We start from the raw sequence: 19294 nt of genomic DNA, 5'->3' as shown, positions 1-19294 counted from the left end.
TTTTTAGGACGTGCAAGAGGATGTGCCAAGTGTTTGCGGGCAATCCTGTTAATCTTTTGACCTCGTTCCTCAAAACTAATGAAGTTTGTCAACTCTGTCGAGGATTACGCATGTCTAACACTTCTCCACACAGCTGTTTGTGATTCATGCGCTCATTTCGTGAGGAGAGCACAACTGTTTTTGCACTTGGATAGTTATTTCAACCAGGTCTCCTTGTTGCCTTAACATTTTTATATATTTTTTAATCTATCTTATGCTTTGGATTTTTCTTTCCACTGTGATGTAAAAAATTGGACTTTCCTTCAGTTCATTCTTCAAATCCTCATTAAAAATGATGTCCAAAGCTCCAAGGTAAGAACGATTTTGGCAAGACATTTTTGGTAAATAAATACATATAAAATTGTTATAATAATTTAATTGACAAATTTTGAAGGATTTTATGTGTTTGAACTCTGAACCTAGATGGATAAAAGTGACCGACAAAAATTGTCCAGTGTGTTCATTCACTGTGGGTGAAATTCCTTTCGTTTGCAATATTTGGAATGAAAAACAAATTGTTATAGCAGTTAAATGATACGAAACTGTGCTTTAATGCATATAGCTTAGACTAACTATCCACTGTTTGAATAATAGATGGCCTGAGGTCCTGGTTAACACTAAGCTTCATAAACCTACACCAAAGAGAGGAGGGAAGGTAGGGTACCATTATTCAACCTTGTTTTATCGAATGAATGCATTATTCTTCTGAAGCTATCATTTCGATGTAATTAGTTCTGAGAATGAATCGCGCTTTTGCGAGTGGGTAAAGTACACACATTTGTGTGATGTTTGTTCAAATTATGTAGTCATTAATAAGTCTACTCAATTTCAGAAATGACTTTTATTTTGTAGGTCATGTCTCCAGACCTGATTGCCTTAGTAGGTGACACTAAGTCTACAATAAACTGACTATATCTATTCACAGCTATTGTGTGTGTGTGTCTATGATCACCAAGTTAGTCTGATGGCACTTAAGCAAATTAAGAGATCTTGTAGGGATTTAACAGTTTGCAACAGCGGTGATTGGATTGACCAAGTCAAAGAGTCCAAATGGACATGTGGGAGGGCATGATGTCTGGCATTCCTACACACTTGTCTTTGAAACAATAACAACAACAAATCCATTTACTGTGTACTCTTTCTGGCACACAGTAAATAGTTAAACGGAGATCATGCCGTCTTCTGGTTGTTATTATTATCATAGCAAGAACTAGATAAGAAGATAAAATAACCGGGCGAAGGATTACCTTCAACATTACAGAGATATTATATATCAATATTATAAATAAAGAATAAACATTGTTATTTTTGTTATAATTGTTTTAACTAGACTTTTGCAACAGATGTTGCAATTTAGACAAAAATCGCAGCATTTTGGCGCTAATGCTAAATTTACGATGCCTTGGTCATCCGCCATTCAAAAAAAAAAGAACTAACACAAATGTTTGGGCTTGTATCCATCTCTGTGTCTTTCCCAAAGGAGGCGTCATCATCATTACCAGTGCCCGCCTCTAGTAGAGGTAAACAGGCTGGCGGCGGTGCACCGAAAGTCACTTTGAATGGTGGAAAGGGTAACGGCGACCGAGACGGTACGGCCGGCGTCGCTTCGAAAAGAAGCAGCCATCAAGGTCGCGGTGCTCATTGGGCGTCCAGGCCGTCAGGTCGTCCATCCAGGCCTGCCGCGCAGCTCTGTAGCAGTCGGAGCTTTTCATCCCTCCACACCCCCTCCCTCACTACTGCTTCATTCGTCAGGAGCAGTCGTTCTCTCAACAGACTTGACCAGCGAGCTACCGGAGATGGTAATATACCGCATGATTGCAAACCATGCAGATATACTGCGTGCGCCCCATCCGAATTGACACAGTTGATATTCCTTAAATAGACTCAGATGTGGACACAAATGCCCAAGTGAGGAAAAAAACACCCTCGGAAAATAATCTCTGTAATGGTGGTGGAAAGAAGGAAATGAGCAGCTCATGTGAGATATTGGGATCTTCTTCGAACATATCTGTCACTGCATGTCTTCAAAGTGGTGACAAAGACAAAAAGGAGGTAATTGTCACTTAAACAAATAGTCCGATATTCCATTAAAGCTCACAGCATGCACATTCTAAGCAGGATCGATGCATGATCCGCCCTGTCCTTCTAAAGGGGCAGTATCCCCCTTTTTTATTTTTTTTTTACAATATAATGTTCTGTGCAGCTCCACGAGTCAAAACAACTATCTGATTATTTTTGTGGAATATGAATTGAGCAAGAAAATCCACCGGTTTTAGTCCATCTCAAGGGTTGCCATTTTGCCCCTTGCTTTCTACTCGGCTCAGGTATCAATCAAGCGCGGTTCAGCTAGTGAATGTCACATGACCAAGCTCAGAAAACAGCTGAGCTGCGATTAGGCGTTACCTGAACCCTGAAGAACTGTGATCACATTTTCAGTTGACAGCAAGTGACAAAATGATTATATAAAAATAAAATGAATAAAAAAGATTACAAATAATTTGTTCTTTAAGATTTATTCATTTGATGATTTTTACTAATAAACAAATAAACAGTTAAATAGGAAGAAGAGGAAAATCCAATGAAAATGAATTGTGCCATCATTTTGTCTCATTCCTGTGTGTGCAATCAGATGTTTGTGTATATTTGTACAGAACAAAGGGGGAGGGCACTCAGGGGCGACAACAGGGATTAGACGGCATTCGATCCAAACAGTATTACAAAACGTGAGGCCCACACCAGCTGCTCCAAGGTAAATACAAAGACTTGAACCCTTTAACTTGTACTAGTTTCTTATTTTCTATCCCAAAACACGTTTTGCATATTTTCCTCAAAGCACCCAATTGGAACTAAACACCAAGGATGATTCTGAAGCGGAGCATCAAGAACCTCGCTTTCAGGAGACCTCATGCTGTGAAGGTGCAGAGGAATCAGAGAAACCAAACAAAGAAGAGATCAAACTGCAGCAAAAGATGGAGGAAACATCTGCTGACATAAGCTCTGTGTCGTCTCCCAGTCTTTCGCCCATCTCCTCACCCTGCACTGACTCGCCGTCTACTTTCAGTCCAACACAGCAGATGGAAGAAAGCAAAGGTACTGAAACATTAATTGTCAATAGTTTATAGTTTTTTTCTGATTTCCTCTTCCCAAGAGGTTTTTGACCAGTTTTGTTTATGCTAATTAGTTTTATTTGTACTTTAATCAAGTTCCTTAATGGTAAATATCATTGATGAACAATAAAACATTCGCAATGAATTCAAGTCCATGCATGTGGCCTCCTGTCAAACAGTTGTAAAACATGTAAGTAAAACCAAACATCAACTTATATATATATATATAAGTATATATATATATATATATATATATATATATATATATATATACAAATATTTCCACATGATTTCTAACACAAGTGGCCGACTTGTGTTTGTAATGTTGCTTTTTGGCAAAATGTAATTGCGTGTATAACTTTCAATGCAGTGGGCTCTACATATTCATCATCATGCATGACACAGTCAAATGAGGACAGTTCTGATCAAGAGCGCCGCCCGTCTGAAGCCGAAGGGGGGCAATTTGTCAAAGAGGTGAGAAAAATGAGCATGCAAAAAAAATATTCAAACAAACTTTTCAAGTTCAAATTCATTCGAGCGCTTGTTTCCATCTACAGCTGGAACAAACACAGAAGGAACTGTCTCGGCTTAAAGAGTTAAACAGAAAACTGCAACATGACCTCCAACAAGCAAAAGAGAGTCATTTAAGAGAAAAGGTTATTCAAATTCATATATGGGATAACGAAGACATTCTTAAGCTATTCCGAAACAGTCTTGGTTTTTTGCGTCACAAGGGAATCTTGAACATGTTTAAATTCTTCTGACATGTTCTTTGGCAACACAAAAAAAACAATTAGAATAGATTCAGAACAATTAAGACCGTTTCAGAATGTCTTAAGAACATCTTAAGAACAATTGCGACCTTGAACGAAACCTGTGCAATTGTGCATATCACTGGTAAGCTTTCTTTTTTTGCATTGTAGAACGAATTGTTGAATTCTACCTCGTCAGCTGAGCCAGCTTCAATCTTGCACAGACTACAAAAGGTGAACCATGAACTCCGCGTTGAGCTGGAGACACAAAAGAGAATGCAGGAGGAAGCCAGGGAAGCTGAATTGCGTCAGAAAGTGGACCTCTTAGCTCAACAAGCGCAGCTGCTTGTGACAGGAGATGCGACAGCGCTTGCTCAGGCTCATCTGGAGCAAGAACGCAGATGGCTCCATGAGCAACGGATGGAGTGGGAACGTTCCATCACATCTTTGAAGACCCAGCTGAGCTTCAGCGAAGAGAAAAGGAAGGAGGCAGAGCTACTCGTGACACGGCTACAGGAGGAATCGCACAGCCACCAGGCTCTCCGGCAGGAGGCTGAGGAGCTGAGGAAGGCTCTCCAAAAGGCCACAACGCAACTCCGCACCAATGAGGATGCTCAAGCTCATAAAGAGTCTCTCCTGCAGAAGCATCTCGTGCTCCTTCAAGCAAGCCAGGAGCGAGAACGGAAGAGTTTGGCAGCTAGCTTGGCGCGGGCAGAACAACACTCACGAGAACTTCAGGAGAGATTGGATCAAGCTGAGGACCAAGTGGAAAGACTGAATAAGGCACACGTGTGGAGTAAAGACATTGAAGATACTCGACAACAACTCCAAGAGGAGCTAGCTTCCGCAGTGGCCGCTGTGCAAAAGTATCAAGATGGAAAAGAACAGATGGAGCAACAATGTGAAGATCTGGAGACTCACCTATCGGAGGCACACAAGGAAATGAGCAGGCTGCAGAGTTGCTTGAAAACAGAAGAGACACGCTCCCAGGACCTTAAAGATTCATATGAAAACATCTCAGAGGAACTGCTGGCAGCTATGGAGAAGGCGCAACAAAGAGAGGCCGAAGTCCAAGAAATGCGAGACGGCTTTGAGAGGCTCCTCGACACGAAGGAGCAAGAACTGAATGAAGTTTTGCTGAAGATGGAAATCTTAGGTAATAGTCTTGAGGAGACAGAAGCACAACTCAACGAAATGCTGATGGTTTGTACCTGTGCCTCTTCTCACGCGGAGTCTTCAGAGGCAGTGCCGCACTCGGATATGGTGGAACCCCATTTAAGTAGTGACGGCAGGTCAGAGGAGATAGGCGTGTTCTCTAACACCCCGAATGAGCAGAACAGCCATCATCAGGCAAGAATCCGGTCCCGCTCACTTGGCCCATCGCACCAGTACATCATCAATTCCGGAGATGACCCGGAACGCTTTACATCGGTGATCCAGGTGCTCGAAACAAAGCTTTTCGTGACGGAGGAGAAACTAAGGGAAATCACTGAACGACTGGAAGAACACCAGGATCACAAAACCTGCCAGGATATGAACTCCCAGCTCACCCGAAGCCGAGCCTCGGTCCAGCATCTCGCTCTTCTGCTTCGCAGCCGGGACATGGAGAACCGCCGCTTCGCTCAACAGACGGAGAACCTTTGCAAGCTTCTGGTCGGTCGCTTTCAATTTGCTGTTAATATCATACAAAGCTGTCGGGAGAAACTTCAAACCAGTAACACGATTGAATTGACTGACTTTGAGGGGAGACTATCAGCTGTTGAGACATGTCTTCAGCAAGGACAGAGAGATGCGGAAAAACAACAATATGCATCTTTTAATGCCTACGAAGCGGACGACGAAATCCCCTGCGATGCATTGGCTGGAGTTGAGAGCAGCATTGATGCAGATGTTGAACTCACTCACTCAGTACATTCGGATGACGACATAAGCGCCGGGGAGTGTTTGATGAGAGAATTAGTCCTAGTTGAAAAAATGTTGGCGGCGCTAAAAAGTCCGAATGAGCAATTTCAATTATTAGTGCCAAGAGATGATTTGTCTATGGCACACAGGTACAAACTCATCATTTCCCAAATACTCTACTTAAAAAAGACTCCATTAGAAGAAGGCGGCGCTAGAGAAGATCAGAAAATCATCATTAGAGCCTGCAACGAAGCAGAGTTCATTTATGCTGCCTTTAAAATCCAGCAACAATACCACAAAGTCTCCCAAGAGCACAATGGCAAAGATCCTGAAGACACCAGCTCTCCACAGTTTGTTTCTTATGAAGAACAGGATGTGGTTTTAGAGAAAACGGCAATATCTCCTCAAAGTGAGGAAATAAAGAAGGAGCGAAGGCCAGCCTGGTTAGAGCGCCTTATAAGCAGGCTGCAAAGAAGAGCGAAAGTCTTATGGCAGCTCAGTCAGGAGGTCACACGTATGGAGGAAAACTGTGAACCGACCTCTGTGATGGACCTGAAATGGATGCAGGAGCAAGCAAAGTTGGTTTATTTGTCAGATAGGCTTTACTTAGACTTGGAGCAAGAGCGGCAGAGATGCATAACGTTGCAGGACAAACTGCAAGCTTTGTGCAAACAGCAGGACGCCTCATTAACGGATGAGCGGGAGGCTTTTAATCACACCTTATGCGAACTCCAGGAGGACAACAGAGCGCTGAGAGAGGAATTGGAGCATGCCGAGGACAAGATAATATCCATGGAGACCGAGCTTCGAGACAACAAACAGAGAATTGAAGAACGCCATGAGGAGAGAATGCAAAAAATAGAGGCAGAGTTTCAAATGAAGATAGAGGAACAGCAGCAGAGCCATCAAGAGGAGATGAAATATTTGCACGAAAACACAAAATATTTGGTTGCCAAGGGTAAACACACAGATAACTTTCAAAACAATTTTTTGTTACATAAAGGCAACTCATCTCCAACGGATGACTTTGAAAATGATCAGGTAATAATCATGTATTTAAACAAATCAATATGCTCTTTACAGTAGGTGAATCCAATTGAGAAAATGGTGAGATAAAGAGTACATATTGTAAAATGATTTTACTGTGGTGGCAGACAGGATGTAAGTGTGAAACGAGTCCTCAAGTAATTCAAATCCACCCCCCCAAAATGTTTTTGCCCTGCATACCCGCTTTATTAGTGTACATGTCAGAAAATATATCAAAACAATCACAGCATCAATAGTTAAAGCTCAGCATGACAGGAAAACACATCGGAAATTCGTCCAACTTCAAAATAAACTTTAGTTTACCAAACAAATGCCTTGGTATGCTTTTGTTTTGAAACTGTCCCTGGCCCCGTGTCACGGTGATCATCAAAATTCTACAAAAGTTGTTCACTCATATTTTTATCCAAATACTCAATATTTGATTCAAAAAGAAAACTATCCCTTTAAAAATGGTCAAAAAACAAAAATACAGAAATGAGTTACATACTGTAGTTATGTTCTGTATTGTTTGGTGACTCTCTACATCCCTTAAACGATAGGACAAAATGCACAGCCAGAGCAAGATGGAGAATTTTTATAAAAACAACCATGATGGACCATATCAGGAAGTCAAGGCACCAAGTGAAGATGTCAGGTTTGCCAAAATGTCTTCCAGCATAGTCACACCTGGACAAAATCCCGGTAAGAGAATGCAAAATTCTCTAGCTAACTCCTCATTAACTAGTAATTATATGCTACATTGTCACATGTTTACATCAATCCCTATAATGATTTTTAATGGTCTCATTTTTTTCAGATGTCAGTGCAGCGAATACAAGCAAGACGGCGTTAGAGAGGAAAACTGACAGACCGTCTTTTCTTCGTCGGCTTAGAGCAGTCAGGTCAAAGGTAAAATCTGATGCTGCAGTACACAGCATAGCTATGTTTAAATTAGTAGATTGGAAATATATTGAAGCCCAGTTTCCATTGTTCTTTTCTTTTTATGAATTCATTTTTGTTCATATTCTGTTTGCCTTGCAGAGTTTGAAAGAGGGTATTTCTGGCCAAGAAAGAATGAAGCTGTTAAATTCCTTCTGATGACCCAAGGATGCTGACTAGTCCTTTAGCCGCGTTGCAAGCCAGGATTGTGGGGATAGACGTGAACTTCAAGTTTTCGATACAAATACCTGTTGTTGCTAATTCTGTCCACTGGAGCTCGCAATGATGATTAAAAGACATTTTGAAATGAACTATTGGTGAACATTTGGTGCCTGGTACTGGTCCAGCTTACTTGAGATCAAAATAGGGTCAATGCGAGCCCTGTTTTCGAGGAAGTGTTACAATACAACAACAATTTTTCACACCAAGGCACTGTAAATAATGTTTTTTTTAAACTGTCATTACCATATTTTACCACCAGATGTAGCATGAAACCAAAATTTCTTACCTTACTGGAGACCGATTTTTAATGCAGATTTGCAGGTCACTATCACCTGTATATAGATCTGAAATACAACAAATAGCCTCAGATAACACTCACTTGCTCTGTATGCAATTTTGGATTGATCTTAAACAATAGCAATCAATTTAAACATTGTTCATACTGCAGCAACGTCAATGAAACAGAAGCACTTAACATCAGCTCACAAAATATTGACAGGTTTACCAGTGTAACGATTTGGGAAACGATTTACAATAACTAACAATCACAAGAGTTCTCATTAATTTGTATATAGTAAATCACTGTGCCCGAGGCAAAGGTCTTACTCTTGAATGTTGCTCACTTCCATGGAGTCACATTTCTCAAGAGGAACATCGCACCTCATTAAACGCTGCGCTCCTTTCCTGTGACTCCGATGTGAGGAGCTCTAGTCATGTGAAGCAGCCTTTTCAAAAGAGCAACACTGCTTGTTGATGCTATCTATCATCCACAATACTGCACCGTGAACTTTTCTTGCTTCAACTCACATTCACACACACGTTTGCAGTACAATATATCAGCGTTGATATACTGTATATATATATATATATATATATATATATATATTTGTATTTCATAATGTCGTATAGCTTAAAATAACGGTGCAGGACAAGCTATTTGAACAATACAGTATATCTTGGTAGTATGATTTAAGCAGACATGGAGGAGGACGGTGATATGTTAAATAAAGAGCAGGAGGAGGCATCGCAACCTACACAAGATGAGGAAGATGATTTTTCAGTGTTTTTGTTTCGACGCTACTCCCCGATATGAGAGGGAAATGTGAAATCCCAAGAAATCAATTAGTTGTTTTGTTTGTTTTTGCAGATTAATACCAAGGACCTCAAGCAATGTTTTTGTTAGGAAATATTATTAACCATTACTAATGTTTGAAAGATTGATGGCCTTTTTTTCTGTCTGACTTTAATATGTCCAAATGCATTCAAATGCACCATGAGTCTGGTCCTCACGTTTGCAGCTAGCAGAGACTTGTACTGTGTTATTCAATGAAAGCCTATCAGATAAGCAGTTTCTTTGCATAATTAATCAGTAAATATGCTTTTTTTAATAGCATTCTGCTGATGCTGTTAGCTCTGTAATGTGATGGCAACAATTTAGGATAAATGTGTCGGCCAAGAATAGTCAAGCTAATGGGAACACAAACACCACTCAAAGGGACAACTTCAAAATAAAAGCATACTGCGGCAAATTCATACAAATGAACTGTCATTCAAAGCCAAAAATTCAAGTCTCAAACAGCAATGCATCCATCCATCCATTATAGCACACTTATTTTGAGTCTTGCTATGTAATATGTGTGTATATGAATCATGCTTAAGAACCAGTGCTGAACGTCTGCCTTTTCAAATTAAATACTGCTGACTTTTGCTGTATGCTTGTAATATATTTTTTAGTTTCATCGCAGTTGCAATTTGCAGCGGTGTACACCCGCACTGCATCATCCTGAAATCTGTGTTTGTTAAACATCTTATACTTTGTCATGCCACTAAATTAGGAAAATGTGTTGCCTTTGTACCTAAGGTGCAGCATTCTCAAAATCAAGTTTCTTGATCATGCAATAATCATCCCTATCCTTGTGTATTTTATTTGGGGTTGAAAAAATATGAATACAAAAGCAATACTTCTTGCCAGAAGTGGCATCCAACTCAAAGTTCTTTTTCTGCATTTCCGATGCGTGTGTACGTGACGTCACGTACCTCCGTGTGCATGCACCCGTGGGATTTGTTCTGAGCTGAGCTGGCCCACAAAAGCTCCCGGGCCTCATGACTGATCATTGGCTGATCCAGATCCACCAGCAACCAGGTGCACCTGCACAGTCTACAAAAATAAATGTCCCATTTAGAAAAGCATAGATCAATGACTGCAACCAGCGACAACACTTAGGGGAAGGTACTCCAGATGCGCGGCCGCCAAAAGGACAACTCGCAGTGAATTTACTGACATGTGATGAGCATAGACGTGGACTTTACACAGGCATGTGACCCACATGCATCCTCTGTTCTCCGTGCAACATTTTGTCAGTGTTTCCATGACAATGGATGGATATCCTACAACGATCACCAGAGGCAAAAATACATTTGGCAAGCTCCAACATTAGTTTAACATCTCCTACCTCAGCATGGAGGATGATGAGGCTGATTGATATTTGGCAAGTGCTGTAAAAGAGCCAACTCACTCGAAAGGCAAAAAAAAAAGACAAAAGTGAAGGTTTCTTTTCGAGAACTGGCATAAATAAAAATAGTAACGTGCTGCAAATGGCTCATTGTATTCATAGCCATCAATAGTGTTGACATGAACTCGATAACCGCGAGGCAAATGCACAAACCGCTAGCGCACCATTAGCAAATTATTTGATTCGACACAATATCCATAAAGGAAGTGTCTATTGAAAGTGCATTTATGTTTTATGAATAGATATCAAGCTATGAAAAGGAAAATCAATTTAAATCAGCTCTAATTCAGACACATTCCAAAGGCTAGCATTTTTTGTTGATCAGGTATTTTATAAAATGGAGATTCACAATCTGTTATTCCAAATGTTAATGAAGTGCATGGAGAGTATAAAAGAACGGGAACAAAAAGTGGAGAAATAGCCAACAACAAAACATGACCAGCATGAGATCTGCTCAAATGGGCCTTAACAGATGGTTTCATTCTTACATAATAGCTGTTCCAACCAGCGCCCCTCCCCACTATAACGTAAACACTATCGACATTACCCGGCACATAGGTCAAACAACAGCATGTCCTAACATTGCTGGTGTAAGAAAACTGTTTGTGCTTTTAATTTGAAAGGTGATCAAAATGTTGTCAAATGCGGCCCAAGTCCCGAGTGGGATGCAGGCTGGCCCATTTCGCGGACTTTAAATAACTTGCAGGCGGTGTTCCGCTGGCTGTAACCCTCACATCAGACCTGTCATATATTGACAGGATTTCTAACCCAATTACAAGTTGAGGCCACCACTTTTACATATTACATGAATTATAGATCACCCATATGACACGTGACAATCTTTTGTGCCAGGGAAACAAAAGTTACAATTGAGTTATTTCCCTGACTACAATATTAAAAATCAATTGAGAATTCAACGTATTTTTTTTCACGATCCAAGCACAAAAATGACCGCAAACCACCAAAAATGTCAATGCAGAGTCAAATTGGACTGATAGTGATTTCAGAAATGATAGTCATTGATTTCAGTTTGGCAGATGTTGTATTGCACATACATACTTGGTTCTTCACAAATAGGTTAGAATTAAGCTTTTGATGCAATAAGCATGCACTACACACTATACTCAGGAACTTCTGAATACGAAGGAGTACTCTCGCACCAGGGTTTATTGTACATTTGTAATTGTTCCAACACACACGCAAAATGTCTAAAATTGCTTTAAGGTACCACAAGATGGCAGCAAAGGACTCATTTCTCCTAAATGAAGCTCCTCCACTCACTTCAACAGGTTCCTTTGCCCCAAAATTCCATCCCAAGGCACTAAAACAACCGTTATTGCTATGGCCTGAGACAAAAAATGTAAACAGTTGCATCAAGATAAAATGACGATTGAGGTCAGGGGTCTGCTTGATTTTACTGCTACGGCTCTCTCAACGGGTGCCACACTCGGTAAGGCAAAACCGCCGTGTCTCCAAATGCCAAGTATGTACCACGACAGTGAACGAGAGGGAAGGGGAGGGAAGGGGAGGGCTGAACGTTGCACATTAATTCTGTGGATGAGCGATACAGAGTAGGATCTTCATCGGGACCAGCAGAAAAACTAAGAAAAGCGTTGCGGACGCATGGAGGGAAATGACAGATAAAGCTAAGGATTGTTTTACTTCTCTTTATACTTCAAAGTCCAGTAAGCTCAAATAGTTCTAATTCAGGATAAGAATTTTTGTAATTATTCATGCTGGGAAATCCAAGGCTTTGATCAGAGGTACCTCTCATTGTTTTACGTTTGCTCTCCACCAAATAGGAACTTGCTTAAAGATTTCTGGTTGTAATGCTGTCCTCAGTGACCAGAAGAAGAAGAAGAACAGGTGCATTCAAAGTTGTGGGGATGAAGGTGTTGTGTGGCAATGCACTTTTTTGCCTCACGAGGATAGAGTGGTTCTACCCATAAAAGAAGAACAAATGAAGGACTTTGCCCAAAAGACGGCAAGTTCTCCAAGTGAAAGACAGCGGGATATTAACATTTAACCAGCACAGAAGGTAAGCGGTGTTTACATTTTGGATTCATTTATTCATGACGGCAGAAGATTAAATCAATTCCTGCTGCGGCATTAAGCGGACGGCAGCAAGAGGACCGTTACTCTTGCATATTATATTAGAAAATAGTGCACCTAGGACACTCATCATAATCATCGTCATCCTGACGCCTAGCAACCAGAAGAGTGAGGCAGCAAGTGTGAACTAACTCACATACTGTATGCATACTCAATTCCATAAACCACGCGGAGCAAAATGTGTAAACATGTTCTCGTATTTGCTTGTGGCAAAGATGCGTTGTGATAAGATCCATTTTCCTTACTGATTGTCCTGTTTTGAGTCACGGGTAGCTGGAACCTTTCGCAGTTGACTTGGTGAGAGGTGGTGCACAAGCCAGATTTTACATAATAGACAAAAAAATAGAGATAGACCGTTAAGTTTATTTTTTTCCAAAGCTCATTCCGACAATAATAAGGCCAAAAAACCGGAGTCAATATTAATGTTCAGTGAAAGGGAAAATATAGCTATTTTTTTTTAATTCCAAGTATACATAATTTAGCTACGTTAATTACATGGAAATGAGTTTTTATCAATGCCAAACTTTTGCATACGCTAACATATACCAAAAGGAAATACCTGGCACAAACAAAAATGCTAACGAGCTAAACGCATTAAAAGGCAGCGCTATATAAGATGCCGAAGATAAGAATGAATATTAGTTAGCATGTTATCCGCAGTTACAAGTTGTTGAATCTACAAACAAACAAATTTTTTGGCATATGTTTAAATGACATTATTCTTAAAAAAAATATATATGTTACAAACACTCGGGGGCCAAATTTCCGCGAAACAAAAAAATGTGCATCACCAACAGTGACTGCTTTCAACAGAAACCGTCCTTCCTCACTACGAAATGTAATACCAACAGTGACCAGAGGTGGCATCAAAAAACAAAGCTCAAGTCAAACAAAGCACAAAAGGGTAACAAAATCAGTTCCAATCATCATTATTTCGGGTAAGGCCCATGCAGCCCAGTACCAGTTTATCTACGGACCAGTACCGGGCCACAGACCGGTGATTGGGGACCTCAGGTGTAAACTGCTGCTTTCCTAGGCATCTGAAAAGTTTTCTGTTGGGGTAGTTTTTGTAAAAAAGTAAATAAATACATGCAGATAGACTATTTTTCCCCCTTCTCAATACTCGGTATCAACACATCCTATTCACGACGGATAAACCAACCAGTCACATAGCAATAGAGTGCATATAGCCCATCTTGGACGGTCGGATGTAACCAAATGATAGCCAAAGCAAAGCGCCAAGCGTCGTGTCGTTTTGCAGTGACCCAGTTAAAGCCGCGTCCTTAGGGTCCCCGCAGCTTAATGGGGTAAAGTTTTGATGACGTCAAATGAGTGCAATTTCCACGCAAGACTGAGACAGGTAGCCCGTGACTTCATTTTATATCACCGGTTTAGTCTACATTAACATAAACGACTTTTGGATTTGTGTCCCAAACCTTCAATTTCACGCCTCCCTGACTTTTAATCTTGTGACCGTCCAATTATGACCAAAGAGCAGACAAGTAATAACATTAGCCTAAATCCTTTATCGGGAAGCAGGGGGGCAGAGCTGTCTGATTTTCCCAAACCAATCAGCAGAAAAATAAAGAAAAGCAAATCAAGAAATACAATCATAACGTCAAAGCAATACAACTAAATATTAACATTTTTGGTCTTGAAAAGAACAAACGTAAACTTGAATAATCTGTTACAATGAATTGATCATTTCCTCCGGCTTGGAAGCACTTGCATAAACTTTGTATTTGAAGTTATGGTGGCCTATCTTTTTTCCGGCACATTCTCACAAGGGAATGACAGCGCCTCATCAGTGGCTCCGGCCTAATAGTTTTGCCAGCTGTGAGAAACAGATGACGCGTCACATAAAGTGGCAGCGCATTAGATTAGCTGGCTATTTCTGTACCTTGTTCTACGGAAAAACATATTTTCTTTCGCTGAAGTGAAAGTAACTTTATTTTCCATCGTATCAGGCTTTCCCATCTCGACGCTTACTCCGGTATGCATCTATCTTCTGAAGGCTTTATCAATTGATACAAGGACCGTTACAGCAAGAGCAATGTTACTGAGGAAACCATTTAGGACTTAAATCATCAACCATTAGATGTGTACAGCAAGGGTGAGCGGACATTTGAATGGGCGGGGCCTCAATGCTGAGAAGGGGTCACATTTGTGTTATTAATATATAATGTTTGGAGAAAATGCTTGAGAGTCCTCCAGCAGAAAAGGGACGATGACAAATATATATTTAGGTCTGATGTTCTTATTGGATTTCAAAAAAATACATGAAGCGGTTTTACGATGAAAAAGTACTGCAGAATTTAGAAAATAGAAGAATACAAAATGGCCATTCGTTATATATTATTTATAGTGAAATATAGCATAATAATATATTGGTCTTTTTTTAAAATTATGTCATTGTCAAAAGCATTAGTAGTATCGTAGATGGTATTGGTAATTGGTATATGTGACTATCGGTTGTGTACTTGTATCGATCTAAAAAAATAGCGGTATCGAACATCCCTAATAAATACTATCTACGCTCAAAAAAGAACCCACCCAGGATTTGGCTCATCTGGACACAACTATGAGGTTTGTTTCATACATAGCAACACAAGTTTGAGGTTGTCTTGGACAAAATGACCCATTTATGGAGTTCTTTCATGCAAAGCAACCTCGAAAACTTGCTAAAAAAAATTAGTCCTTTTTTCACCCGTATATTTATATTTAACCGAGCCGTTTAGCATGTATGAGCAACGGAGCCAATAAGTAGACCGACAATTGCCTTGGAGCGAAATGTTGATGTTTAATCTATCAGAATGACTTTCAAAATGCCTTCCTTTTCAGAGAACTATCAGTCGGCGTTGGACGGAGCCCAGCCCGTGGTGTATGTGTCAGCCCGATTGCGTGAAAGCGCGTGGCCGTCCTCGCCGAGGCATGAACGTGGGAAGAGCCCACCAGCACGGTTTCCTATCGCGCCAAGAAGAAGGCTTGAGACTGAGCAGCATGCCGGCCGTGGGGAGCTTCGGCAATGGCAAGATCCACACCAGACGTCAAAGGCACAGCCGCTTCGTCAGCAAGACGGGCCAGTGCAACATTCACTTCTCAAACATGGACGACAAGTCCAGTCGTTACCTCTCGGACATGTTCACCACTTGCGTGGACATACGCTGGCGCTACATGTTCCTGGTCTTCAGCCTGGTCTTTGTGGTCTCCTGGCTGATGTTCGGGTTGGCCTACTGGGTCATCGGCCTCCTGCACGGTGACATGGAGCCTCATTCGGACGATGACGATTTCGTACCGTGCGTCACGCAGGTGAACACCTTCGTGGCCGCTTTCCTGTTCTCCATCGAGACCCAGACCACCATCGGGTACGGAGCTCGATGCGTGACGGAGGAATGTCCCGCCGCCGTCTTCATGTTGGTCTTTCAGTCCATCGTGGGCTGCGTCATCGACGCCTTCATGATAGGCGCCATCATGGCGAAGATGGCCAGGCCTAAGAAGAGAGCCGAAACCCTCCTGTTCAGCCGCAACGCGGTCATCGCCATGCGCGACGGAAAGTTGTGCCTCATGTTCAGGGTGGCCAATCTGAGGAAAAGCCATATCGTGGAAGCTCACGTCCGAGCCCAGATGGTCAAGCCCCGCTACACGGAGGAGGGCGAGTACATCCCCCTGGATCAGATCGACATGAACGTAGGCTACGACCGAGGCACGGATCGCCTCTTTTTGGTGGCGCCCATCACTGTCATCCACGAAATCGATGAAGAAAGTCCTCTGTTCGGCATCAGCAAACAAGATCTGGAGACGTCAGACTTTGAGATCGTCATCATATTGGAAGGTTTGGTGGAAGCCACCGCCATGACGACGCAGGCGCGCAGTTCCTACCTGTCGTCGGAGGTTCTTTGGGGTCACCGCTTTGAGCCGCTCATCTTCGAGGAGAAGAGCCAATACAGGATAGATTACGCCTACTTCCACAAGACCTTCGAGGTGCCGTCCACCCCGAGGTGCAGCGCCAGGGACATGGAGGACAGGAAGTTCCCCGCATCCGGCGCGAATTCCTTCTGCTATGAGAACGAGTTGGCTTTCATCGGCAGGGATGAGGACGAGGTAGACTTTGACAAAGACGAAGACAGGCAGTGTTCTACGGCCCTGCTGGATGAGCTCTCTGAACGTGATCAAAAATCATCCAGCGTAGAGTCGGAAATTTGAGGTGGACGTTTCTATTGTTTTGCTGCCGGATGGAGAAAAACGCATGTAAAGACATCACACAAACTACTTATAGGGTGTGCATGACTGGAAAATTCACAGGGTTGCAAAAGTCTGAGAAATTCCAAAGTGGACAACTTTCTATGGGAATTTATTGAATTTAATCTGGACATATGGCAATAGATAAGAGATTTACGAAACTAAGTTGGAATTTCATATGAAACCATAATACAGTTCATAAAATATTAGTCGAAATCCTTAAGTTGTGGCGGCCCAAAGAGACATTCAGCAGAATTATCTACTTTTAAGAAAGTGTTAATGATGTGTTTTTGGGTATATAGGAATGAAAGACACGAAAGGGTTAAAGGCTTGCTTGTTGCTGTCTGTGAGAACATTTATCACAAATGACTAAGAAGTGATCCTAACCCTAACTCTGTCTGGGCCTACCACGTTGCTGATAAAGCAGCACTTTTGCCCGAATGAAACTCCTCAATCGACTTCAACATTTGCACAAGGAGGATGTCAAAGCCCTGTTTATATCGAAATGAAACTTCTCAATGGTATTCATTAGACTAGCCGTGTGTTCGCCACAGACCTCAACCAAAAGTGTGACAAGAATGCATGGAGCTGTTTTTTGTTTGTTTGTTGTTTTTTTTTCATGTTTAATCTGTTACAATTGCATATGTGTAGCTAAATCCATATTTGAGGCACAATGACCTCATTTGAATGACAAATATCGGTCTACTTTGCAGCTTTAAAGTAAGCGTAATATAGAAACAAGACCGCTAGCAGTGACCAAAGGGCCATAAGGGAAACTGCGATGATGAGAATTAACCATTTTCAACTATAGAAAAAATTTTAAACATACGAGGTACACCACCTTGTGAGCAATGATTTGTTTGATTAAAGCGTGTTTTTACTAACAATACTAGCAATGATCTCAGCTAGAGTGGTCTTTCGCTTAACACGGTTGACACGGTTGGAAGCAACTTCGATCAAAATCTACTCCGATGGTACTGTACAACATTCTGAGCCATTTCGAAGATTAGGCTGATGAGAATGTACAACTTAAAAAGCCTTTTTCTGTCAATATGAGAGACTTAAGACATAATCAAAATAACCCATTATCAAAAGGCCAAAAATCTTTCTTTTTTTTTCCCTTCCATGTTAGTTATTTTGGCCTGTGTGCAGCAGAATGCCGTTTCAGCACAGCTGTACACATTTGTATTTTAGCTTGCTGACCTGTGCTGAAAATAAGAAAGGTTTTCTCTGGAAAATGAATGCTTTTGCCATTTTTACCAAAAAGCAGAATCCAGGACATGAAGAATTCAATGTGTACTACATAAGATTAAGTCTGCACTGTAAATAAACATGCTTCTTTTTTTTGTTTTCTCGCTGGTTGTTTTTGGTCATTGGCTTTTTTGCCCCCAGTGATGATAGCAATTGCTTGCTTATAGAATTAGTCTGAAACAATATTACTTTGCCATGCAACTAAGTTTCCATGTTAGGCCCTTAACTAAAAAAAGAACATGGCAAAGGAAGCCATTGGTTTTGTTTTCCTCTCATCGGGCATAGATAAACAGAGAGCAAGGCATGGGAGCTTCAGAATTTTTGGGTGACTGTGTCTTATGGAGGTCAAAGGTTTCTTCTTTCACTCTTATGCAACCTTTCAGAAACATCTTTGCTATGGTCACACTACACTTGGAAGAACTGTGACGCGGGTTCACTAACCTGTGACCTTAAGAGCAGCCCGGGACGGAAGCGCTGGCTGCAATCTTTAGTTTCGACCATCGGGAGGAATCTGACGTTTTCTTTCAAAGTCTCCTAGAAAATGCATGTAGGGAATTATATATATATATATATATATATATATATATATATATATATATATATATATATATATATATATATATATATATATATATATATATATATATATATATATATATATATATATATATATATATATATATATATACACACACACACACACACACACACACACACACAATACAATAGCATTACGATAGTCTGTAGTTTTATCTGCAAACTCTACCATAAGAATGTTGACAGTGTTGTCTGAGATGTGCAGTGTGATGTAAGCATATCAAGAACATAAAGAAATGCATCCCACCCACTACCCAGAGTTGGAGGAGGAAAACCTGCGGAAAGTCACTCTTCCAACATAAAGAGTGGGCCGCAGCCTTAATTATATCAACAATCCGTCTTCTTCACTGGTTGCCCGCAGATGTCAGAAGGAGGTGGAGGCTGAAAAAGTACCACTGAAATGATACTAAAAGCGTAAAGATTTGTTCTTAAGCAATCATCACGAAATATTTTATCAGCACTATATCGCCGGGTTTCTATTTAGGAATCGGAAGTTTAGCAATTATTTTCCTTTATATTCACTTATTTGTGCTTTGGTAATGAAACTCACTGGCGTTTTGAGAGCATTTGGTCTAAGCTAAGAAGTTACATAAGA

The 19294-nt window shown here is 41.0% G+C and overlaps 2 protein-coding genes across 2 annotated transcripts; both read left to right on the top strand.

The window, feature by feature from the left end:
* The first annotated feature begins 169 nt into the window (after positions 1-169).
* LOC148410880 (uncharacterized) lies at positions 170-8076 on the top strand. Its single transcript, XM_088438086.1, has 12 exons — positions 170-351; positions 634-694; positions 1520-1838; positions 1922-2091; positions 2691-2788; positions 2873-3129; positions 3517-3620; positions 3704-3802; positions 4070-6841; positions 7387-7528; positions 7644-7735; positions 7868-8076. The coding sequence occupies exons 1-12, from the start codon at positions 332-334 to the stop codon at positions 7922-7924; spliced, it is 4191 nt and encodes a 1396-aa protein (XP_088294212.1). The 5' UTR covers positions 170-331; the 3' UTR covers positions 7925-8076.
* A 4021-nt stretch (positions 8077-12097) lies between these two features.
* On the top strand, positions 12098-18199 carry kcnj12b (potassium inwardly rectifying channel subfamily J member 12b). Its single transcript, XM_088437470.1, has 2 exons — positions 12098-12538; positions 15454-18199. The coding sequence occupies exon 2, from the start codon at positions 15496-15498 to the stop codon at positions 16813-16815; it is 1320 nt and encodes a 439-aa protein (XP_088293596.1). The 5' UTR covers positions 12098-12538; positions 15454-15495; the 3' UTR covers positions 16816-18199.
* The last annotated feature ends 1095 nt before the right edge of the window (positions 18200-19294 follow it).

Source organism: Hippichthys cyanospilos, chromosome 16 (assembly GCF_059441005.1).
Source record: "Hippichthys cyanospilos isolate Australia breed blue-spotted pipefish chromosome 16, RoL_Hcya_1.0, whole genome shotgun sequence".
NCBI classification, from domain to species: Eukaryota; Metazoa; Chordata; class Actinopteri; order Syngnathiformes; family Syngnathidae; genus Hippichthys; species Hippichthys cyanospilos.
Note: the sequence above shows the minus strand (reverse complement) of the source record. Positions and strands in the feature narration are given on the sequence as shown.

What these genes read in the sequence shown, in the direction of transcription:
- LOC148410880 (XM_088438086.1), top strand. Translation starts at nt 332, where the DNA reads ATGATGTCCAAAGCTCCAAG. An exon ending in ATGATGTCCAAAGCTCCAAG is followed by an intron (nt 352 to 633) that starts GTAAGAACGATT and finishes TTTGAATAATAG; the next exon opens with ATGGCCTGAGGTCCTGGTTA. An exon ending in TTAGAGCAGTCAGGTCAAAG is followed by an intron (nt 7,736 to 7,867) that starts GTAAAATCTGAT and finishes TTTGCCTTGCAG; the next exon opens with AGTTTGAAAGAGGGTATTTC.
- kcnj12b (XM_088437470.1), top strand. Translation starts at nt 15,496, where the DNA reads ATGTGTCAGCCCGATTGCGTGAAAGCGCGTGGCCGTCCTCGCCGAGGC.